General features: G+C 44.4%; 1 protein-coding gene across 4 annotated transcripts in view; it reads left to right on the top strand.

The window, feature by feature from the left end:
• Dlgap2 (DLG associated protein 2) overlaps nucleotides 1-21177 on the top strand; it is a 684399-nt gene that overhangs the window by 569145 nt on the left and 94077 nt on the right. For all 4 annotated transcript variants that reach the window (XM_040733553.1, XM_040733551.1, XM_021234406.2 and 1 more), the window contains one exon: nucleotides 4828-5897. In XM_040733553.1, coding sequence (XP_040589487.1) covers nucleotides 4828-5897 — 1070 coding nt within the window. The remainder of the gene's footprint in view (nucleotides 1-4827; nucleotides 5898-21177) is intronic.

Here is a 21177-nt window from a genome sequence, read left to right as displayed (position 1 = left end):
TCTAGCAAGGTGGCTCAGTGGGTGGAGGTAGAGAACCAGATTCTGCAAGTTGTCCTCTGCCCTCTGCCCTCCATACACATACTGTGGCATGCGTGTACAGTGTGTGTGTGTGTGTGTGTGTGTGTGTGTGTGTGTGTGTGTGTGTGTGTGCTGCCTGCAGAGGGCAGTCGGATCCCATAGAGGTGCTGGTAATAGAACCCAGTGCTCTTAATCACTGAACCATCTCTCTAGTCACACTGAGGCACATGTGCACCTGCACACACACACACACACACACACACACACACACACACACACACGCACACACGCACGCACGCACACACACACTCATAATGGTAATTAATAATAACAGAATGAAAAAAGTTAAAGGTCACAAATAAGAAAAGATCAGAGCACGCATGTATACTAATGCCCCCTAGTTATCGCTCAGTTTAGTGAGAGAGTGTGTGGCTCCTAAAATGTAACTGTGTAGGTCTCAACAGAGAGTCACAACCATGCAACTGCTTCCAGGTTGGATAACACTGATGTCCAGTCACACTGTTTATACCAAAGACTACAGTGTACGCCCGTCATAGTAAAGCTTATCATTGGTTTGGCTTTCTTAAATTTTAAAAAGTAGGAAGTCGGTCACCGCTTTGTGAATTGTGTTCCCACATCTACTTGCTGGTCTTAGAAGAAGCCCTCTTCTGCTGCTGGCTTCTGGAGCATGCATGCTAGGGTCTACCCATCGCTGAGACGTAACATAGTCCCCCGACCAAGTAAAAGCCAAGAAAGAAGACTTGTGGGTTGGTTAAAGTGGTGAAACCTCTGGTCTGCATTTAAAGGAATCAAGATAGGAGAAATGGTTTACAAAACAATCATCATTACGTTTGTAACACTGCCTTTTCCATTTCTGAGCAGATTTCCCTAGCACAAAAAGCTAATCCTGGTCTTTGGGCCTGAAGAAGAATAGGACCAGGTTTTACAGCAAACAGTAATTCTCCTGTGTGTTTTGGAAGCCATTGCTTTTTTTTTAAAGCTACAATGAGGAGTTGTTTAAAATCTGTTTATTAAGCCCATAAATAAGATGTCATTTGGTAATTAAGTGCAGTTATGTTGCAAAGGCACTCACTATTCCACTCAGTAGAAAACAACAATGCAATTAGGAAAACAAGCTAGAAGGTTGGACACCTGAGCTCAGAATCACTACTCCCAGTCCTCGTGCTCTGCTACCAGGAGACGTCAGGGTACAGGTTTTCTGTTTGTATTGTGGCTTTGATGCATGAATCAGCTGGGACTTTTATTTCCAAAGATACTGGTATATCTTACAAAACATTGATGCTACTGTTGAAGCTGCTGGTGAGAGAACTAAAAAGCACCTCCCTCCCTCCCTCCGTGTCTCTCTCTCTCTCTCTCTCTCTCTCTCCCTCTCTCCCCTGCCCCCTGTGTGTGTGTATATGTAGTCCAGGGGTCAACACTGGGTATCTTTATCAACTGCTCTCCATGTTGGGTTTCGAAACAGAGTTTTTCACTCAACCTGGTGGTCACTGCCTGGACAGTGGGCTCAGAGCAACTGCCTGTCTCTACACTCCCCTCCCCCCACCCCGAGCAATGGGGTTACAGACGAGTACAGTCATACCTAGCTTTTTGAGTGGGTGCAGGGGATTTGAACTCAGGTCCTCGTGCTTGAACAGAAAGCACCTCACCCACCCCATGTCCCCAGTCCCTAGGGCTGAAGACAGGCTTCTTTGGGATGTGTGGTGACTTGTCTCCATGCCAGCACATCAAAAGAGCGCATGAATCACACGGCTGCATCCTTCTGTGCTCTTGGGTCTGCACTGTATCTTGTCCCTGTGTCTCCAGGGAGACAGGCTGGTCCTGAGGAGTTAGGGGACAGTTTAACTGAGCAGGTGCTCCACGGGAGACTAAGGAAGGATGATGACGTTAGTGGAAGGGGAAAGTGGCAGCGAAGGGGTTGGTAGACCAATGCTACCTCACAATCTTCAATGCCAGGTGACATTTCTGAGAAACATCGGTAAGTTTATGAGTCTGTGGAAGACCTTCATGTCTTTAGCCTTTTATTGTCTCAGTTTGTGGCAGGGTCAGCGCCATGCCCTAGAGGAGGTCAGGTAGATGTTCCCCTGGCATAACCCGGGGCAGAAAAGCTAGTGACGTTCGTAAAACTGCCAACACACTCATAGAACATATGAATCCGTGCTCTCATGAGTCCTGCTGTAAAAGATTCACTTCTGTTCCATTTTCAATGTACAGAGACACGAGTGTGTGCTTGAATGGCACCTCTAATTGCTGTTTTCTCCAAATAGCAAAATGCTGCTATCAATAGCTAGAGATTAAGCAACTAAGATGATTTGTACACCCTATGCTTGTTACCTCATCCTCACAAAAGGAAACGCACAGCTCCTAAGACTTTATTATCCATTATGTAGACTCATAAAGACCTAGCGCGTGTGTCCTTACTATGCTCTTCAGAGTCGCTGTCATCTGCAGCCTGGCACTGTCTCACTTGTTGTTATTGTGAGGCTTATGAGAGGTGATGGGGGACCCCACGCCTACACCAGGAAATCCATACAGTGAAAATGAGGCTGCGCTGCAGACATGTTACATAATCAAATTTAATTATTCCAGCTAAATTTTTCATCTCTCGCACTGTTCTTTGATGTGGCCACATTCCTAGCTTAGCCATGGGGCTGAATATTGGGCTGAAATAAGACACGTGAGCGGAGCAGTAATGGGCTTGCTTTTAACATGAAAAGAGATTGGAGCTTTATTAAATTACATGATAATGGAAAATATAAAGCAAAGGATAAAAGGGCAACAACTTTGTGGCATGCTTAAGTGTGGATTGCAAAGCACAGTCTTGCATCTTATCTGCTAACTGTTTGTTTCCTTTGAAACCTTGCTCTTAATTATATTAAGTGTGATGTTCCTTAATGGCTCCTACCTGAGACATCAGTGCTATGGTTGGACCCTGGAATGGCACTTACAGGCACTGCACTCCAGCCATTCCAGTACCAAGGGAACACCTCACGCCCAGGACGCCCTCTTTGAAGCTCAATTACTCCTGGGTTGGCAACCACTTGTCATGCAAAGGAGATGGTCCCTTGGTACCCCCAAGGGGCTGTACCCTTCCCCAGCTCTGCAGCTGTAGAAGAAAACTGGTGTCTATTCTGATGGTAACTCTTCATGTCCCAGTGCCTTAGCCCTGACACTCAGGCCCCTCCCAGTCGCTCATTTCTGTGTCTGAGCTGGTCTGGACAGTTACACTCTGAAGCTGACATAGGGTGTTCTGTGCCTATACTTTAGATTGGCTACTTGGTAAAAATCTTCCAGACACATTTTCCTCACAGTCATGAGAGGAACAGTTGGGATGGACCAAGGGATTACCGCTTCTGCCTTCTGCCTGTGGTTAGATGAACTCTAGGTGGAAATGACCAAGCTAGGATTACCAACTCCATCACTGTTGTGGTAGGAGAGGAGTCAGTGGAGCGACAAGGGGACAACCATGGACACAAAAGGCCAGGAAGGGTCAGAGTGGCAGATGATAAAACTGATGCCCAGTTAGAGACAGGCCTTGAGAGTCAAAGACCCCCTCCTGTTGAAAGCCATTTCCCCTTCCAGCCTGAGTATCAGCTTGTGGGGACATCCAGCAAAATGGAGTTGATTTCAGCCACCATGCAGAGTCATTTCAGAGAGGTTCCAGCCTGGGGAACAGAATGTGGGAAGACCTCACAACGATGGTCTAGGAGTAGTGGGCAGTCCAAAATTATCACAGCACGTGCTTCTCAGGCTCCCAAGTTCAAGTCAGAAAGAGCTTGGGACAAAGGTCGGTGAGGAAAACTGGCGGGAAGGAAGCTTTCCACAGTGTTCTGGAAGACGGTCTAGTAGATGGATTGTGGAGGTGCCCAATGGTCCCCAGCTGTGTCACTCATGGAGCAGAATCTAGGGGAAGAATCAGGCATGGTGATCTCCCAGTTGGGCCTCTCTGTCCATGACCCTAAACTGTAGAGCTGGAGATGATAAAGCTGCCTCCATGGTTTACCTTTCCGGTAGCATGTAACATTAAACAGTGATTTCATGATTAATTCATTGGTTCTAATACATTACTTCACCAGGCAATGTTACTAATTAAACATCAGATGTTAGTTTTCAAATGTTTTAAGCAAAACTAAAATGCTCCAATTACTTGATCTACAGCTATATTTTTCATCCATGTGTGTTTGTGTGTGTGTGTGTGTGTGAGAGAGAGAGAGAGAGAGAGAGAGAGAGAGAGAGAGAGAGAGAGAGAGAGGTGTTGTATGGGTGCTTATGGATGAGTGGATATGAGTACACACGTATATGAGGAAATGTACACATGTATGTACATGTATGTAGTTGCCAAATGACAGTGACAGTATTAGGTGTGGCTCCTTCCACCATTTTTTGAGAAGTGTCCCTCAATGGAACTGCTTGGCTCTACCTTCCCAAAGTTGGGGTTACAAGCACATGGCACTGTGCTCCACTTTTGATGTGGGTGTTGGGTTTGAACATGGGTTCTTACACTTGCCAGCAGTTTACTGACTGAGATATCTTTTCAGCCCATGGTTTTTGTAAGATCTCATAGTCTGCCTGTTGAGGGCCTCGGTGCATCTGCCTGTTAGGTACCTATTTCTGTGGATGCTCATGTAGGAAACCAAAGTTTCTGCTTCTTAGCATTCCCACATTCTGAGGAGCCGCCATAATCTAAATATGTAACTGTTCACTCAATTCAGGGGCTGGCTACTAGGAAAATGACTCCTGTATCTCTGTCACACCCCAGTGCTCTAAAACCAATTTCTGTTTTGTTGACAGACCAACAGTACTCATGGTCTCCAACGCAGCACTTCAATGAGGAGAGGTACTCACCCGCACCCAGGAACATGAAAGGTTTAACTGGAAGCCGGAACCAGCCTCAGCTATGTGGGGGTCATACCTGTGGCCTGTCACCCCCGGATGACTGCGAGCACCCCCACGATCACATGCACCATGGGCCAGATGTGCGGCAACCTTATCTTCTCAGCCCGGCTGAGAGCTGCCCAATGGACCACCACCGTTGCTCGCCCAGGAGCTCCGTCCACTCAGAGTGCATGATGATGCCTGTGATGTTGGGCGACCATGTGTCCAGTAGCACCTTCCCCAGAATGCACTACAGTTCACACTACGACACGAGGGATGATTGCGCCATGTCCCACACAAACACAAAGGTAAATCGCATCCCCGCTAACCTCTTGGACCAGTTTGAAAAACAACTACCCCTGCACCGGGATGGTTTCCATACGCTGCAGTACCAGAGGGCCTCAGCTGCCACAGAACAGAGAAATGAGAGTCCAGGCAGAATCCGGCATCTGGTTCACTCTGTCCAGAAACTTTTTACCAAGTCTCATTCTTTGGAGGGATCATCCAAGAGCAACATCAATGGGACCAAGAGCGACAGTCGGGTGGATGACCACCACCACAGCCACCATTCCAAACACAGCAAAAGGAGTAAAAGCAAGGAGCGAAAGCCAGAGAGCAAGCACAAGTCTGGTATGAGCAGCTGGTGGAGCTCGGACGATAACCTGGACAGTGACAGCACATACCGGACACCCAGTGTGGCCAACCGCCACCACATGGACCACATCTCTCACTGCTACCCTGAGGCGTTGCAGAGCCCCTTTGGGGACCTCTCTCTAAAGACTTCCAAAAGCAACAGTGACGTTAAGTGCTCAGCCTGTGAAGGCTTGGCCCTGACGCCGGACACCAGGTACATGAAACGTAGCTCTTGGTCCACCCTCACGGTGAGCCAGGCCAAGGAGGCCTACCGCAAGAGCTCCCTGAACTTGGACAAGCCCCTGGTCCACCCAGAGATCAAGCCTTCCCTGCGGCCATGCCACTACCTCCAGGTAAGGCTCAGGTGACTGTGTCTTTATGCAGAAGGTTTTAGCCGTTGCTGCCATTCGGAGTTGACAAAAGGGTATTGTATCGATGCGTAGTGTGCCAAGTGAGGTCTAAAGGACTGTGTGCCTCTTAGGATTCCAAAGCAAGCCAATGTGCTTGGTTTATATGCTTCTGTGCTGTAGCTAGAACTCTCCAAGTCCACATGAACCCCGGAGACAGAAGGCAGAAGTGATTGTCCCTTTGAGAATTCTTCTGAGACATAACATGATCACACCTTATATGTGCAGTGCAGCTGCTGATACACGGGCTGCAAGCCTGGTGGTCCTCAGTGTCTGTCACTTTTATGGGAGCTGTACAGCTTTTTTTACCCCTAGTTCTTTGGAATTAGAAGTTATTGTAACCAATAATTACCCTGCTAAATTTTTTGGTTGTTTTTACAGAATGAATCTCACATTGTAACACAGGCTGGCCTTTAACGCAGTATGTAAACTTTTGTCAGCCTTTGAACTCTCAGCAATCCTCCTGCCTCAGTCTGGTTGGGATTATAAGTGTGTTCCACCATGTCTGGCTGAACCCACCGTAACTTTGAAAGTTTATATTAGCATATATTAATTATACATAATGGTGTGTCTTGTGACCTTTTCCTACATGTGCATAATATTTTGATCATGTTCGCTCCCCTGCTCTCCTTGATTGTCTTGTAATTCCTAAGTATATACTGCAAGGCCAGCTGTAGTCATCATGCTGTACAGTAGATCTCTTGGATGAACTCTTCTGATATAACTGAAATCAAACACTCTTGTATGAATACTCCCAGCCCCCGACCCAGCCCCGATACCCACCCTTTACACTCTGCTTCTATGCTCCCCACTCTTAAGGGAGGCTGTGTGGATTTGTCCTTCTGAGTCTAGTTTGTTTCACTAAGTGGAATGTGTTTCAGGTGTGCCCCTGTTGTGAATGACAGGGGCTTCTCTCTCCCTGGTGGCCGAACAGCATCTCGTGTTGTGTGCATCCCTTCCCCTGGCCACTCCCTCACTGAGGCACATCGGGCTGACTCCTCACGTTGACTTGTGTGGACAGAGCCACAGTGTCATTGGCAGGAAGTGGTTGTGGGTGACCTTGGGGTGACCGGTGAAACACCACTCCTGTGTGACAACCCATCCCCTGGTGCCAGGGACTTAGCCAAGCAACACAAATATCCTGAACACATAGATGCTTGTGCTCATAGGTCGGCCATTTGCATGAGATCCCTCGTCCCATGTGGCAGTGGCATTCCCAAGCCGCTGTGGTGCATGTGGTGTGTGTGGCATGTGGTGCTGACAGGAAGTTTGTCTGTGATGAGGGTGCCAGTCCTCAACGGTGAGGGTGAGATGGATTCACCAAAGGCAAACACATACTACAGACAGCTCTGGCAGCATCCAGAGCTCTGTGCGGTTCTGCATTTTATGTAATTGCCCTCTCTATCTCCAGATGGCTCTCTCATCAAAATGAGAGGGGAGGCATTAGCCTCCGAAGACACCGCCACTCCTGAGGAAGCCTCTGCAGCCCCTGCCAGCCAGTGGCACCATTAGCACAAGTTCAGTACTTCAGGTCTCCTCAAAGATGTACAGTATGAATCCAATTCACAAATCTCAAATCCCTATCCTATAAGAGCCAAAGCTTGGCCTGGCCACAAGACAGCCTCCTAGATACTGAGTAATGGTGCTAAACACTGGCTGAGTCATCAAGTGGCCAATTAACAAAACAGATGAACAACTGTGAATCTTTCAGGGAGTCAGGTGGCAGAGGCTTCCAGCAGCGCCAATTCCTCGCGGTACATCGTCCAAGGCTCACTGGTTCTGTTTTGAAAGGAGATGCTAACCGAATTGCTTGTATAGACAGATTTATTCAAAGAGACAAATTGGTAGTTAGATAAAGTATTATTTTTATAGCAGTAGAAAAAGGCTTAAATTTTGCTTGTAGTTGGCAAACCTTAATGATATCTAAATGTAAAATGTTCCCTCTGCTTATCTAAAGGAACACAGTGAGTAAAATCGGGGCTCACTCTGGTTCTGTCGCTCTTGTACAAGCAAAAATCTGGTCTTTTTTTTTTTCTCTTTGTGCTTTGGAAATCTCTACTGCAGTGTTCCCTGAACACAAAGCAGTGCTGTAACTGGCATTTCACCCCACTCCAGTCCTGAGCTCTCTGCCCTGCAGGTCACCCTCACCGGCTCATCAACCCCCACAGCCCTGTCCCTGCTATTACACATGCTTGACTCTGCCGTCCAGTCCCCACAGCGTACCCCTTCCCTCCCCACAGACTGTATCACTGCAGCTGTGATGATTCCACGGTCTGTCTCTGAACAGTCCAGGCGACAGGGCTGGGAGGACTGTGAAGCACATGCCACTGAAATCTGAGGGCCAGCGTTCAGATCCCCAGCACCCACGTAATGCCAAGTGAGCCTGGTGGACTGCTAGTAACCCCAGCATCTAGACAACAGAGACCAGGGATCCCCAAAGTCAGCAGGCTAGCCAGACTAGTCAAAAAGAACAAGTTCTGGGTTCAGTGGGTAACTTCTCCCCGATATATAACGTGGAGAGTAATTGAAGAAGACACCTGACACCAGATTCTGACATCTTCCTGCACGTGCACACACATGCGAGTACACACATATATGAAAGCACTCACAGTCGTGTATGCACACATTAAAAAAAAAGATGCACACTGAAAGATACAGGCTCCTGCTTAGGTAAAGCATCTACACCGTGGGCAGGCACTGAAAGGCAGGAACCCTGCTGTGCTGTCAGACACCAAGTGGTTCCTCAGGTCCTACCAAGGGCTGACTTCTCTCCAGTGGTTCCTGAGTTGGGAGCCACACGGCAGACCTCTGACCTCTGCCAGTTCCATTGTCGGCACCTTATAATCTGCAAGCACCCTCTGCCTCTCTCTTCTCTCCTTCACTCTTGGACTTCTTTTTAAATCCTGTGGTTCTGGAACCAGTCTTTGTCCTGCTGGGCCTTGCAATCTGCAGATGCTTCTCTGGCCTAGAGCTTCCACAGACCTGGAGTTAGACACCAGCGTTTGGACTTCGCTGCCCCAATGGCTTCTCTCTGTGTACACGTGTTGATCACTCACTATTGTGATCCATCATTTCTCAGTCAGCCTCTCCAAGCCTCGAGGGCAAAGGCCAAATCCACCCCTCCCCCTTCTCCCCTGGGTCTCCTTACTCCTTTGGCCTGTAGCTAGGTGCCAATTGGGAGAGCTAGTCAAGCAAGCAGTGGCAGGTACGGCTGTTGTCTTACCAAAACATAGTTGGCAAATGTCGACACTTTGTGTCCCTTCACGGTAGCATGCAAAAACCAAATAGCCTGGCACGGTGCAGTGAAGAGATGAGATTCAGTGGAAGGCAGCCTTTAAGTTCCCCTGGTGCTACAGGACACAGCTGTAAAAGAGAGGACAACTGTCATAGAACCCTACTTACACCAGGCAGTGGTGGCGCACACCTTTAATCCCAGCACTCAGGAGGCAGAGACTGGCTGATGTATGTGAATTCCATCCCAGCCTGGTCTACAGAGCTAGTTTCAGGTCAGCTAGCGCTGTTACAACAACAAAGAACCCCAGCTACAAAGCCCCAAGGGTCTTATGTCCTCCGTCAACTTCCTTCCTTCCCTCAGTGGCTAGTGGTGGCCTTGGCTGGGTCTTGTTAAGCATGGTGCCTGCAGGGAACAAAGATCTATCTCCTCCCACTGTCCATATGGACGGCCATGGTCTAAATAGTAAGGCTGTAGGGTGGGGAGGTTTGAGGACCCTGGAAGGAAATTATGGCTTTCACCAGGACTCCCGGACCCCACCCCCAAATACCTAATCCACACACGCCGTTCTCCATCCATTTTTACCTCTGAACAATGTCCTTCTTCCCTTCCCCGTCGTCCTCTAACTGTCTCGCCATATCACTTGTGGGAAGACTTATGAAATACACACATCTCCTCAGGCGGCATTTGTCCCTGGACCTAACCGAATTGATATCTGGATGCATTCAAAGGTGTCCTCACAGGGCTGTCCCTCATGCTGGGGGCACTAAACTTTCTAGGCTCTGGGCCTCACAAACCCAGACTTCATTTCACAACCAGCATTGGGAATTAAAGAAAAATTAAAGGAAATGTGTCCACAGCGCTTTGTAAGGACATGGTCTGAAAGAACCAGCAGTTCATGCCCAGGGGCAGCATTTTTTTTCTTCTTGTTTCTTTCCTTGCTTTTTTTTTTTTTTCACCCAAAACTAGAGATTTGCGGGTGAATAAAAGGACAACTTTCCATGCCCATCTTTGGCTTGTTCAGAATGTGTAGCTAAGATTCACAGATTGTTTCCTCAGCTCAGGTAAGCCTTCCTAAAAACGCCCGCATGGGTCGGCCCACAGATGTGTCTCTTGGTTGATCCCAGATTTCATCAAGTCGAACGTCAATATTAACCCTCACAGATGGAGAGCCTACCGATAGTGAGTGGGTTGCTTTTCCACTCTGTTGATTGCTTCCTTTGTTGTTCTGAAACTTCTTAGTTTCACATAATCTTATTTGCAGTTATTGCTCTTATTTCCAGTGTCGGTGAGTCATATAAAAGCCATCTCTCACTCTGACACCTGAAGTTATCCTTGTGTTTTCTTCTAGTTTAAGAAGAGCTTCTTCTAGACTCAGAGTTTCAAACCTCACACTTAGGTCTCTGATCCATTTTGAGTTTATTTTATACAGGGTGAAAGACTAAGGTCTAGCTTCATTCTTCTATTAGGGCTATCCAGTTTCCCTGGTACCCACCGGTTGTTGACTTTGTCATTTCTCTGGCATATGCTATTTGCCCCTGTGTCAAAAATCAGTAGGCTACCAGTCTGTATTTTTCATTTTTCTATTCTCTCCCATTGATTTATATATAATTTTATGAGCTTGCTATACTGATTTGATTACTGTAGTTCTGTAGGAGATATGTATTTCTAGCATCCTCATTCACACAATGACTACCTTTATTATCCAGTAACTTCTGTAATTTAGTAATTTTTTCTATTTTAATGACTAATATATGAGTATTCTGTGGATGGCTACATTAAATCTATCAGTTGTGTATTTTGGGGTCATATATATGTGTTAATAATATCAACCGTTCTAACCCATTAACATGGGAAGTCATTCCACTTGTGTGTAAGTCTATACTTATACGTTGGCAGGGAGAGAAGGAGAGTGAAATCTTCAAATTCCTCCACTGACTTTTTACAATTTTCATTACATAAGATACTCATTGCCTTCATTAAATTTATCTCTACATATTTTCTTGTAAATGCTATGAATGCAATCATGTTCTTGGCTTTATATCGATTTATAACAGTACTAGTGATTTTTGCATGCTGGCTCTGTATTCTGCAGTTTTACTGAATTAATTTATCAGTTTTCATGGGATTTTGGTGAAGTCTTGAGCTTTTTCTACATGGAGACAGGGACAACTTTACTTTTCCTAGTTTATTTTACACCTTTCATGCCTTTCTCTGATATAATTGTCCTGAGACCTTCAGTACTATATACTATACCAAATAATAACACTTGCAATAGATTCCCTTCCTTTATTGTAGACCTCAAAGAAACATTTTCAACATTTCCCCCACCCATGTGATGTCAGCTATGTCTTTGTCATATATAGTCTTGACTACATTCCAGCATGTTCCTTCTTTTTTATTTTTGTTTAAACTTCATTTTACATTCCATCGCTTCCCCCATCCTATCCCCCATCTTCCATCTTCTCCCATGGGAAGTCAATAAAGCCTGGCACATTAAGTTGAAACAGGACCAAGCCCCTCCCCACTGCATTAAGACTGAGCCTGGTATCCCATTACAGGGAATGGGCTCCAACAAGCTAGCTCATGCACCAGGAATAGATCTTGGTCTTACTGCCAGGGGCTCCTCAGATAGACCAAGCTACACAACTATCTCGCACATGCAGAGGGCCTAGTTCAGTTCCATACAGGTTCCCCAGATGTCAGTCTATAATTCACGACTTCCCACGATCTTGATTCAGCTGTTTCTGTAGATTTCCCCTTAACGATCTTGACCTCCCTTGCTCATTCCCTCTTCCTTCTCTTAGCCCAGATTCCCAGCGCTTGTCCTGTTGCTTGGTTGTGGATCTCTGCATCTGGTTCCATCAAACACTGATGAAGGCTCTATAATCACAGTTGGGGTATTCGACTGTGGTTATAGGGGAAGGCCAGTTTAGGCACCCTCTCCACTAGAAGAATAGGAACAAAACAAAGCTGTCCACTCTCTCCATATCTATTCAATATAGTACTCGAAGTTCTATCTATAGCAATAGGACAACAAAAAGAGAACAAGGGGATGGAAAGGAAGAAGTCAAACTGTCACTATGTACAGATTATATGACATATACATAAGTGACCCCAAAAATTCTACCCAGGAACTCCTACAACTGATAAACACTTTGGGTAATGGGGAAGGATGCAAGACTAACTAAAAACAAAAAACAAAAACAGTAGCCCTCCTATATACAAATGATAAATGGGACAAGAAAGAACTTAGTCAAATTGCTTTAAGTTTCTCTCCATTTAATTTGATGTTGGCAGTTGGCCTACTGTAAATTGCTTTTATTATGTTTAGGCATCTTCCTTGTATCATGATCTCTCCAAGACTATCATCATGAAGGGGTGGTGGATTTTGTGTAAGGTTTTCTCAGCATCTAATGAGATGATCATGTGGATTTTTTTTCTTTCAGTTTGCTTATATGATGGATTAATTGACAGATTTCCATATGTTGAACCAACCCTGCATCTTAGGGATGAAGCCTTCTTGGTCATATAGGATGATTTTTTATGTGTTCTTGTATTCAGTTTGTCAGTATTTTACTGGTCATTAGCCTGCTTTCTTTGTTGCATCTTTGTATGGTTTGGGTATCAGGGTTACTGCAGCCTCATAAATGGAGCTTGACAATGTTCTTTCTGTTTCTATTGGGCACAACAATTTGAGGAGTGTTGTTATTAAGCTCTTCTTTGAAATTCTGATAGAATTCTATGCTGAAGCCATCTGATCTGGGTTTTGTTGTTGTTGTTGTTGGGAGACTTTTAATGACTGTTTCTATTTCCTTAGGAGTTATAAGTCTATTTAAATTGTTTATCTTGTCTTAGTTTAATTTTGGTATGTTGTACCTATCCAGAAAATTGTCCATTTTTTTTAGATTTCCAAATTTTGTGGAGTGCAGGCTTTTGAAGTATGACCCGATGATTCTCTGAATTTCCTCAGTGTCTATTGTTATGTCTGCCTTTTCATTTTTGATTTGGTTAATTTGGATATTCTCTTTTTGCCTTTGGTTAGTTTTGACAAGAGTTTATCTATCTTGTTGATTTTCTCAAAGAACTAACTTTTTGTTTCATTGATTCTTTGTATTGTTCTCTTTATTTTAATTTTATTGATTTCAGCCCTGAGTTTGATTATTTCCAGCTGCCTACTCCTCCTGGGTGAATTTCCTTCTGTTTTTTCTAGAACATAAGGTGTGCTGTTAAGTCACTTGTGTGAGATTTCTCCAAATTTTTATGTAGGTACTTAGTGTTATGAACTTTCCTCTTAGCATTGCATTCATTGTGTCTGTTAAGTTTGGGTATGTTATGGATTCTTTTTCATTGAATTCTAGGAAGTCTTTCATTTTTTTCTTTAGTTCTTCCTTGACACAGAGGTGGTTCAGTTGAGAGTTGTTCAGTTTCCAGGAGTTTGTAGGCTGTCTGTAGTTTATGTTGTTGTTGAACTCTAACTTAAGGCCATGGTGTTCCAATAAGATACAGTAGTTTATTCCAGTTTTTTGTATCTGTTGAAATTTCCTTTTTGGCCAAGTATGTGGTCAATTTTAGAGACAGTTCCATGAGGTGCAGAAAAGAAGGTATATTCTTTTGTCTTTGAGAGGAATAGTCTATACATATCAGTTAAGCCTATTTGAGTCATAATATCTATTAGTTTCCTTATTTCTCTGTTAATTTTCCATCTGGCAGACCTGTTCATTTGTGATAGTGGGGTGTTGGAGTCTCCTACTATTGATGTTTCAGGTTTGATGTGTGATTTACACTGTAGTAATGTTTCTTTTACAAATGTGGGTGCCCTTGTATTTGGGGCATAAATGTTCAGAATTGAGATTTCATCTTGATGGATTTTTCCTGTGATGAACATGAAATGTCTTTCTTCATCTCTTTTGATTACCTTTAGTTTAAAGTATAATTGTTAAATATTAGGACAGCTACACCAGCTTGCTTCATTTCCCAAACCCTGACTCTGAGGTAATACCTGTGTTTGAAGTTGAGGTGGGCTTCTTGTATGCAGCAGAAGGAGGGATCCTGTTTTTTTTTTAATCCATTCTGTTAGACTGTGTCTTTTTATAGGCAAATTAAGTCCATTGATATTAAGCGATAATAATGACCAGTAATTGTTAATTCCTGTTAGTTTTAGTAGCAGTGTGTGTTTGTTTCCCTTCTTTAGGATTTACTGGTGTGGGATTATATATTGCCTGTGTTTTCATGGGTGCAGCTATTCCTTGGGTTGGAGTTTTCCTTCTAGTGCTTTTTGTAGGACTGGATTTGTGGCTAGGCATTGTTTAAATCTGGTTTTGTCATGGAATATCTTGTTTTCTCCATCTATGGTGATTGAAAGTTTTGCTGGGTATAGTAGTCTGGATTGGCCTCTGTGGTCTCTTAGTGTCTGCATAATATCTGTCCAGGACCTTCTGACTTTCAGAGTCTCCATTGAGAAGTAGGGTGTGATTCTGATTGTTCTGTCTTTATATATTACTTCGTCTTTTTCCTTTGCAACTCTTAATATTCTTTCTTTATTTTTATATTCTGTGTTTTGGTTATTGTGTGGAGAGGGAACTTTTTGAGGGGCCAATATATTTGGAGTCCTATAAGTTTCTTGTACTTTCATAGACATGTCCTTCTTTAGGTTAGGAAAGTTTTCTTCCATGATTTCGTTAAATATATTTTCTGTGCCTTTGAGTTGTATTCCTCTCCTTCTATTCCTATTATTCTTATGTTTGGTCTTTTCTTGGTGTCCTAGATTTCCTGGACAGTTTATGTTATGACTTCATTGACTTTAATGTTTTCTTCGACCAATGAATCTATGTCCTCTATTGTATCTTCAACACCAGGGATTCTCTCTTCCATCTCTTGCACTCTGTTGGTTATGCTTGCATCTGTAGTTCCTATTCGTTTACCCAGATTTCCAGATTTTCCATTTACAGAATTCCCTCAGTTTGTGTTTTCTTTTCTTTCTTTTTTTTGTTTTTTGTTTTGTTTTGTTTTGTTTTTTGTTTTTTTGTTTTTCAAGACAAGGTTTCTCTGTATTGTTTTGGAGGCTGTCCTGGAACTAGCTCTGTAGACCAGGCTGGCCTCAAACTCACAGAGATCCGCCTGCTTCTGCCTCATGAGTGCTGGGATTAAACATGTGGGCCACCAACACCCAGAAGTTTGTGTTTTCTTTATTGCCTCTATTTCAGCTCTCAAGTTTTGAATTGTTTCCTTCACCTGTTCGATCACTTTTTCTTGATTTCTTTGGCTTTCTTTACAGGATTTATTGATGTCTTCCAATTTTTTGTTTGTCTTTCCCTTGATTTCTTTAAGGGAATTTTTCATTTCCCTTTTACATGTCTGTATAATCTTCATAAAGTTAGTTTTATGGTTGTTTTCATCTGCTTCTTCTGCGTTGGGATGTTCAGGTCTTGCTATTGTAGAACCACTAGGTTCTAGTGGTGCCATATTGCTCTTTAGGTTGTTGAGTGTATTCTCTCACTGGCCTCTAGCCATCTCTTCCTCCAGTCTGTGCAGGCAGTGTCTGTGCCTCATGAACCAATAGGTATGGTCGCTGTCTGTGTCTCAGCGAGGCAATGAGGCCATGGTGGAGTTGGGGGGCAGGCACACAGTGGGACTTGTAGATTACAGAGTTTGATGGGGGGGTTGTCGAAGCAGCCTGCCTGCAAGAGTCTTGCCTGTTGACCCCAAACATGTTCCTTCTATATTTAATTTGTTGATGTTCATCATCATGAAGAGACCTAGAAGCTAACGTTTATTGGGATGGTCAGTCACCTGGTTTTCTTCCTGCCTTCTGTTGATGTAGTGGCTTGTTGGCTTGCGTATGTTAAACCATTCTTATATTCTTGAGATAAATGTTTCTTGATTGTGCTATATGAGCTATTGAGGTGCATTTGGATCTGACTTGCTATTATGTTGAGAGTGTTTAGGTGTTTATATGTGTTTTTATCAGGGATATTGACCTTCGTTGTTAGTTTGTGCTGTCTAATTTGGCTTGACGAGATGAGTGAAGTTTCCTCTCTCTCCATTTTGTGATTACTCTAAGAAGAACTTATGTTTGTTCTTTACAAGTTTGGTATGATTCAGCACTGAATCTATCTGGTCCTGGGTTGAGGTTTTTTCCTAATGCTTTGTTTGGATGGTTAGTTTCATTTTTCTTTGTCTGGGGATGTTTTACTGCTTGTTTGGTCTTTTTTTCTTGTTTTTGGTTATTAAAGTTTCCTGTGTGCTTGTGGTTCAATGTTGCTAGATCATATGTATTAAGAAATTCATCCCTGTCCTATAAGCTTTGCAATTTGTCAGCAACACAGTTTGTTATTTTTTTATAATATGCCTTTGTGTTTCTGGGATGTCAGTTATAATGTGTTCTTTTTCATCTTTGATTTTATTTTCATTTCCTCTCTTTTTATTCCTTTTTTTCTCTATTCCCAGAATTTATTATTTTTAGGTAAACTTTTCTAGGAGATAAAGTACCAGATGTGAAAACATGAAAAATGTTAAATACATTTTGTGCACCTTTTTAAGAACACAAAACTGAATGAATATATTATGTGTTTAAGCATATTGAGAGGAGATAATAAATGCATAGGAAACAAAACAAGCTAAAAAGACCATTAATGACCTCAAGGAAAACAATGTCTTTTTATTCTTAATAAGCTTAACTAAAAATAACATTAAACTATGAGGATAGCTTATTCATCACAGACCCCAAAAGATGGGGATTGACTCACCATAGGCACCACACAGATACCAGTCAGGGCAAGTGGGAGTGCCCACATAGGCCTTGTGATCTCCATGGGAAGGAGTGGCAAGGCAAGGTCAACTGAGGACAGGACAGTGTAGTTTGAATGCTGAGCTCTGTCCCTGAGCGTCTGTAGCAGAGGGGCAGTGATCTCAGTGTGGGACCCACAGAAGAGACTGACGTGAACACTCTGGTTTTATGAAGTTGCTGTGAAAGATGAGCTTGAAGGTCGCCTACTCTACCTTAGAGTTGACAAGCCCTGAATAAGGCAACATTTCCATGGATATTGGGACCCCAGAAGTCAACACTTCAGAAACACAGAAAGCAAAATAGTCTGACACACAGGGCATAGAGGCGTTCCTAGAGAGGAAGTCAGATGACAGGCAAAGGAAGCAGTGAAACCCCAAGGTGATGCATTACCTTGAGCAAAGTGTCCCCACATGGCCTAGTAAGAAAAAGCTAGGGCGTGAGTGCCATTGTCTTAACCTTGACTCGGAGATACAAGGCTCCTATCAAAGGTTCTTCCTGAACATTCTCCGTAGAGTCCTAGGAACCATGTCCCCTCCATAGCTTAAGTAAAAGGGTTATGAGCACTGCCCCCAACTTACCCTTAACTCAGAGATATGGAACCTATGTCATTGGTCTTCCTGCCTCTTCTCCAGAGAGCCACCTGGGTACCTACTCCAAGCCACCTAAGGCCCACTTTTTTCCTAAAGAACAGATGTGAGATCTCAGCTTATGTCTCCCATCATCTCTGACCTCTTGCCACAAGAGAATGTTTGCCTACAATTTTCCCACAAGCTCTTATCCCTTGTCCTCCTGACCCCAGGTACCACAGTAGCTGCTTTGAGTCCTCCAGCAGTAAGTGAGAGTTGATTGAAGTTGAGCGCTCTAAGCCTCTCAGCATTGGCCTGCTGTGGAGTTGCATTTACTGTCACAAGAATGCTTTCAACCCACACAGGCTCCAGTGGGACTCATTTCATGTGTATTGATGCCCAAAGAATGACTCTCCAAAACAGCACTGGGAGAGAGACAGATGCAAACCGAGGTGGAAAGAGAGATGGGCCCACAGACCAGACATACAGACAGACAGAAACACAGAGCTCCAAGGGAAAGGAAGGAACATTTAGCCAAGAGCTAATGACTCAAGATGACTTTGAGCGCGAAGCTGATACCCAGATCCTAGAGGGATGAATTCTGCACGTACTTAAGCTCCAGCGTATCTATGGAGATGAGAATTGTTTGTTCTCACCATGGTGTAGAAAGAAACACAGGCATGGATTTGAGGCTGGCCTTCATAGCTAATCTTTCAATGCATGGTTTATTAGTGTCTGCGGGTACTCCTTCCCAGCCCTAGATGCCCTACATCCTGCCATTTATATCCAAAGACCTCTTATAGCTCTCTCCTCACATCCGGTAAGCTCTCAGCAGCAGCTAAAACTCACCAGCACAAACCAGGTCTCCACTTCCCAGATTGGATAGGAAAATCTTGGTCTTGGAAGTCTTTCCACAAGCAGGGGCTCTGCACAGAGATCGTGCTGTGTGCTCCCCAGTTTCCTGGCCCTTGTGATGCATCCATGCATCTTGTTCTAGCTTCCTTCATGCTGCCATAAAGCACTCTGATAAAAAGTAATATAAGGCAGGGCTACTCGCTATTCTATGCAATATTCTCTCCAACCAAGGAACTCACTCACAGCCAAGGAAGTGCTGAAGAAACCATGGAGGAATGTTGCCTGCTTGGTTGCTTGCTTTAGTTTGTGCTTAGCTACCTTCCTTATACAGCCTAGAACTACCTGCCCAAGCAATGGTATTACCCACAGTAGGCTAAACGTTTCTACATTAATTAGCAATTCTTCATAAGCACGCCCACATGACAACCCAATTAAAACAATTGCTCAAGACCGCCCTTTTGGGTGATGCTAGACTGTGTCAAGTTGACAGCCAATACCAGCTACACACACTTTACTCTCCTACTCTGCATATAATTCTTCATAAACTTACCAGGCATTCAAACATCTGAGTATTCCAAAATGAAACTCGGGTAACCTGTTTAGATATACATTGTTGAGTGGAGGGGGCGCCTAGATAGGGCAAGGAAGGAGAGAGAGAATATGTGTGCATGGCCAGCTCTCCAATGTACAAAGACATAGAAGTAAAGTAACTTTTAAGTGGAAGTATTTTAACATAAGAATGTTGGGGCATAGCGAATTTGTGCAGAGTGAAGTGTTCCCATGTTTGTTTCTGAGTGAAGGGTCGCAGTAATTGGAGAGCTACAAATTAGACCAACAGAGGAGTATTGTAATGACAACTCAGGCTCCAGCAAGGCTCTGCCAGCCCTAGGGGATTTGGAAATGGTAAACAATTCCTGGTAAATTGCCAACCGAGCAAACGTTCTCCCTCTCCCTGATTTACACGGTGGTTATGTTCTAGAAAAATAAAATCCATCGCTCATTAAAATCGCCGGCTAGAACAAAAAGCCTGATTTTCACACACAGCCTAGTTCTCTCAAAGGAGAGCTGACTCGGGTTTGTGCAGGATATAGGCAGTCGCTCCTTGGGTAGGCTGTCCATGGCCCCCCTTATAACAAGCATCGTTGGACCCCAGGGTACATGAAAGAACTCCCCGCGTGAGTTGAATTTCCCCAGATGGGTCTCCACAGCGACTGGTAACTCCGTGGGATGCTTTACTTAGGTCCCTTGTCATCCATCTGTCCCCTGCTCACAGCATGCAGGACCCAGCTGTCTTGCTCTGTCACTCTCCCCGGTGGCTCGTGTACTTGATGCCTGTTTAAAACACACACACACACACACACACACACACACGTTGCTGACGGAATGAGGAAGATGTGTCCTGAGGGAGAACACAGCTTTGGATGGCATTTCTCTTTAGTTCACCTAAAAAGAACCCTATTATAAAATCCTGTGCCTCGCCACTTGAAAGACAGAAATGATGTTTTCGTGTGTGGCGTTAAGACATGCTTTGAATACAGCATCACAACACACGCAGATGCCAATCTCAGGAGAATGCCCCCTTGATATCTAGGATAAATGCTTTCACCACTGCATGCTGGTGACCATTAGGGTAGCTGATCGCCTTGGCGTAGCGAAGGCTTGGCTCTGCAGAGGTTGGGTTGCCTCAAGCTGGTTTCCCCGAGGCAGTGAAGCTGCCACATGCAAGGGCCAGGTGCACACTTGGCCAGTCCTCTGTGTTCTGCTGCAGGTTTTCAACGTTTCCGCCATAAGGGGAAGGTCTATTTACTGAGACTTGGTGGCTTTTCATAGCCCAGGCATATGCTCTGGAAATCGACTGTGTTACACCCCTTCTGTATTGAATTTTTTCTGTCAGAGGCTGTGAAATTGGCTTCTTAAATCAGAAACAGAAACATGCAAGCTGGCCTCATTTGTTAGTTAATTTGTAGGCTGCTGAAAAGAAAAGAAAAAACAATCTTTACCTTGCTCTTTATGAAAACAGGATTTTTGGTTCAAAACAAAACAAAACAAAAACAAAAACCAACTCTCCATAAACCTGACAGTGTGAGCCTGTCTGTTGGTAGCAGCTGACCTCTTCCCCCATCCATCCTGGATGCTCACTGGTTGATGAAGGATGCAAGCTTCCCTGGTCCAGCCCGGGGACTGGCCACCAGTCTCTATTTATGCTGCTTCTTCTGCCTACACCATTCCTCTGGCCAAATTCAGACAGAGTGTCCCCACTTTAGTGGCCACCAGTCCCCAGCTTTCCTGGAACTGTCACCCTAACCTCCTTGTGGCCTCATCACACTGTAATTTATCACCCTCAAAGTACATCACCCTCTCTGTAATGTTGTGGCATTGAGGACTCAGAGGAAACTGACATGCAGCTTTAGAAAAGCTTGGCACACTTAGAAAATGTGAATAGATGGGGAGGTCACTGAGAAGTCCCGATCCCCCTTTACTATTGTTGACACCTGCCATGCTCCTGACCACCAGGCAAGGCTGTCAGCTTCCTGTGCGTTTCCCCTGCCGTGGTTTGAATATAACCCTGAGAGTTCATGTGTTGGAAAGTGAGTCCTCAAATTCTCATGCTGATGGTATTGAGAGGTACCCCTTGGGGGCGATGAGTTGTCCTGGGTGTGGCCATGGTGATAGGACACGCATGATGTAATTAGTGTCTAGAGTGGGTGCAGAAGCTTGCCTGCCCTGTCTCACAAAAGGCGCTCACCAGAGACTGAACAGATATCAGCATCGTGTTTTTGAACT

Source organism: Mesocricetus auratus, unplaced genomic scaffold (genome assembly GCF_017639785.1).
Source record: "Mesocricetus auratus isolate SY011 unplaced genomic scaffold, BCM_Maur_2.0 Super-Scaffold_100031, whole genome shotgun sequence".
Classification (NCBI taxonomy): Eukaryota; Metazoa; Chordata; class Mammalia; order Rodentia; family Cricetidae; genus Mesocricetus; species Mesocricetus auratus.
The sequence above is the reverse complement of the archived record's forward strand: the minus strand, read 5'-3'. Positions and strand labels throughout refer to the sequence as shown.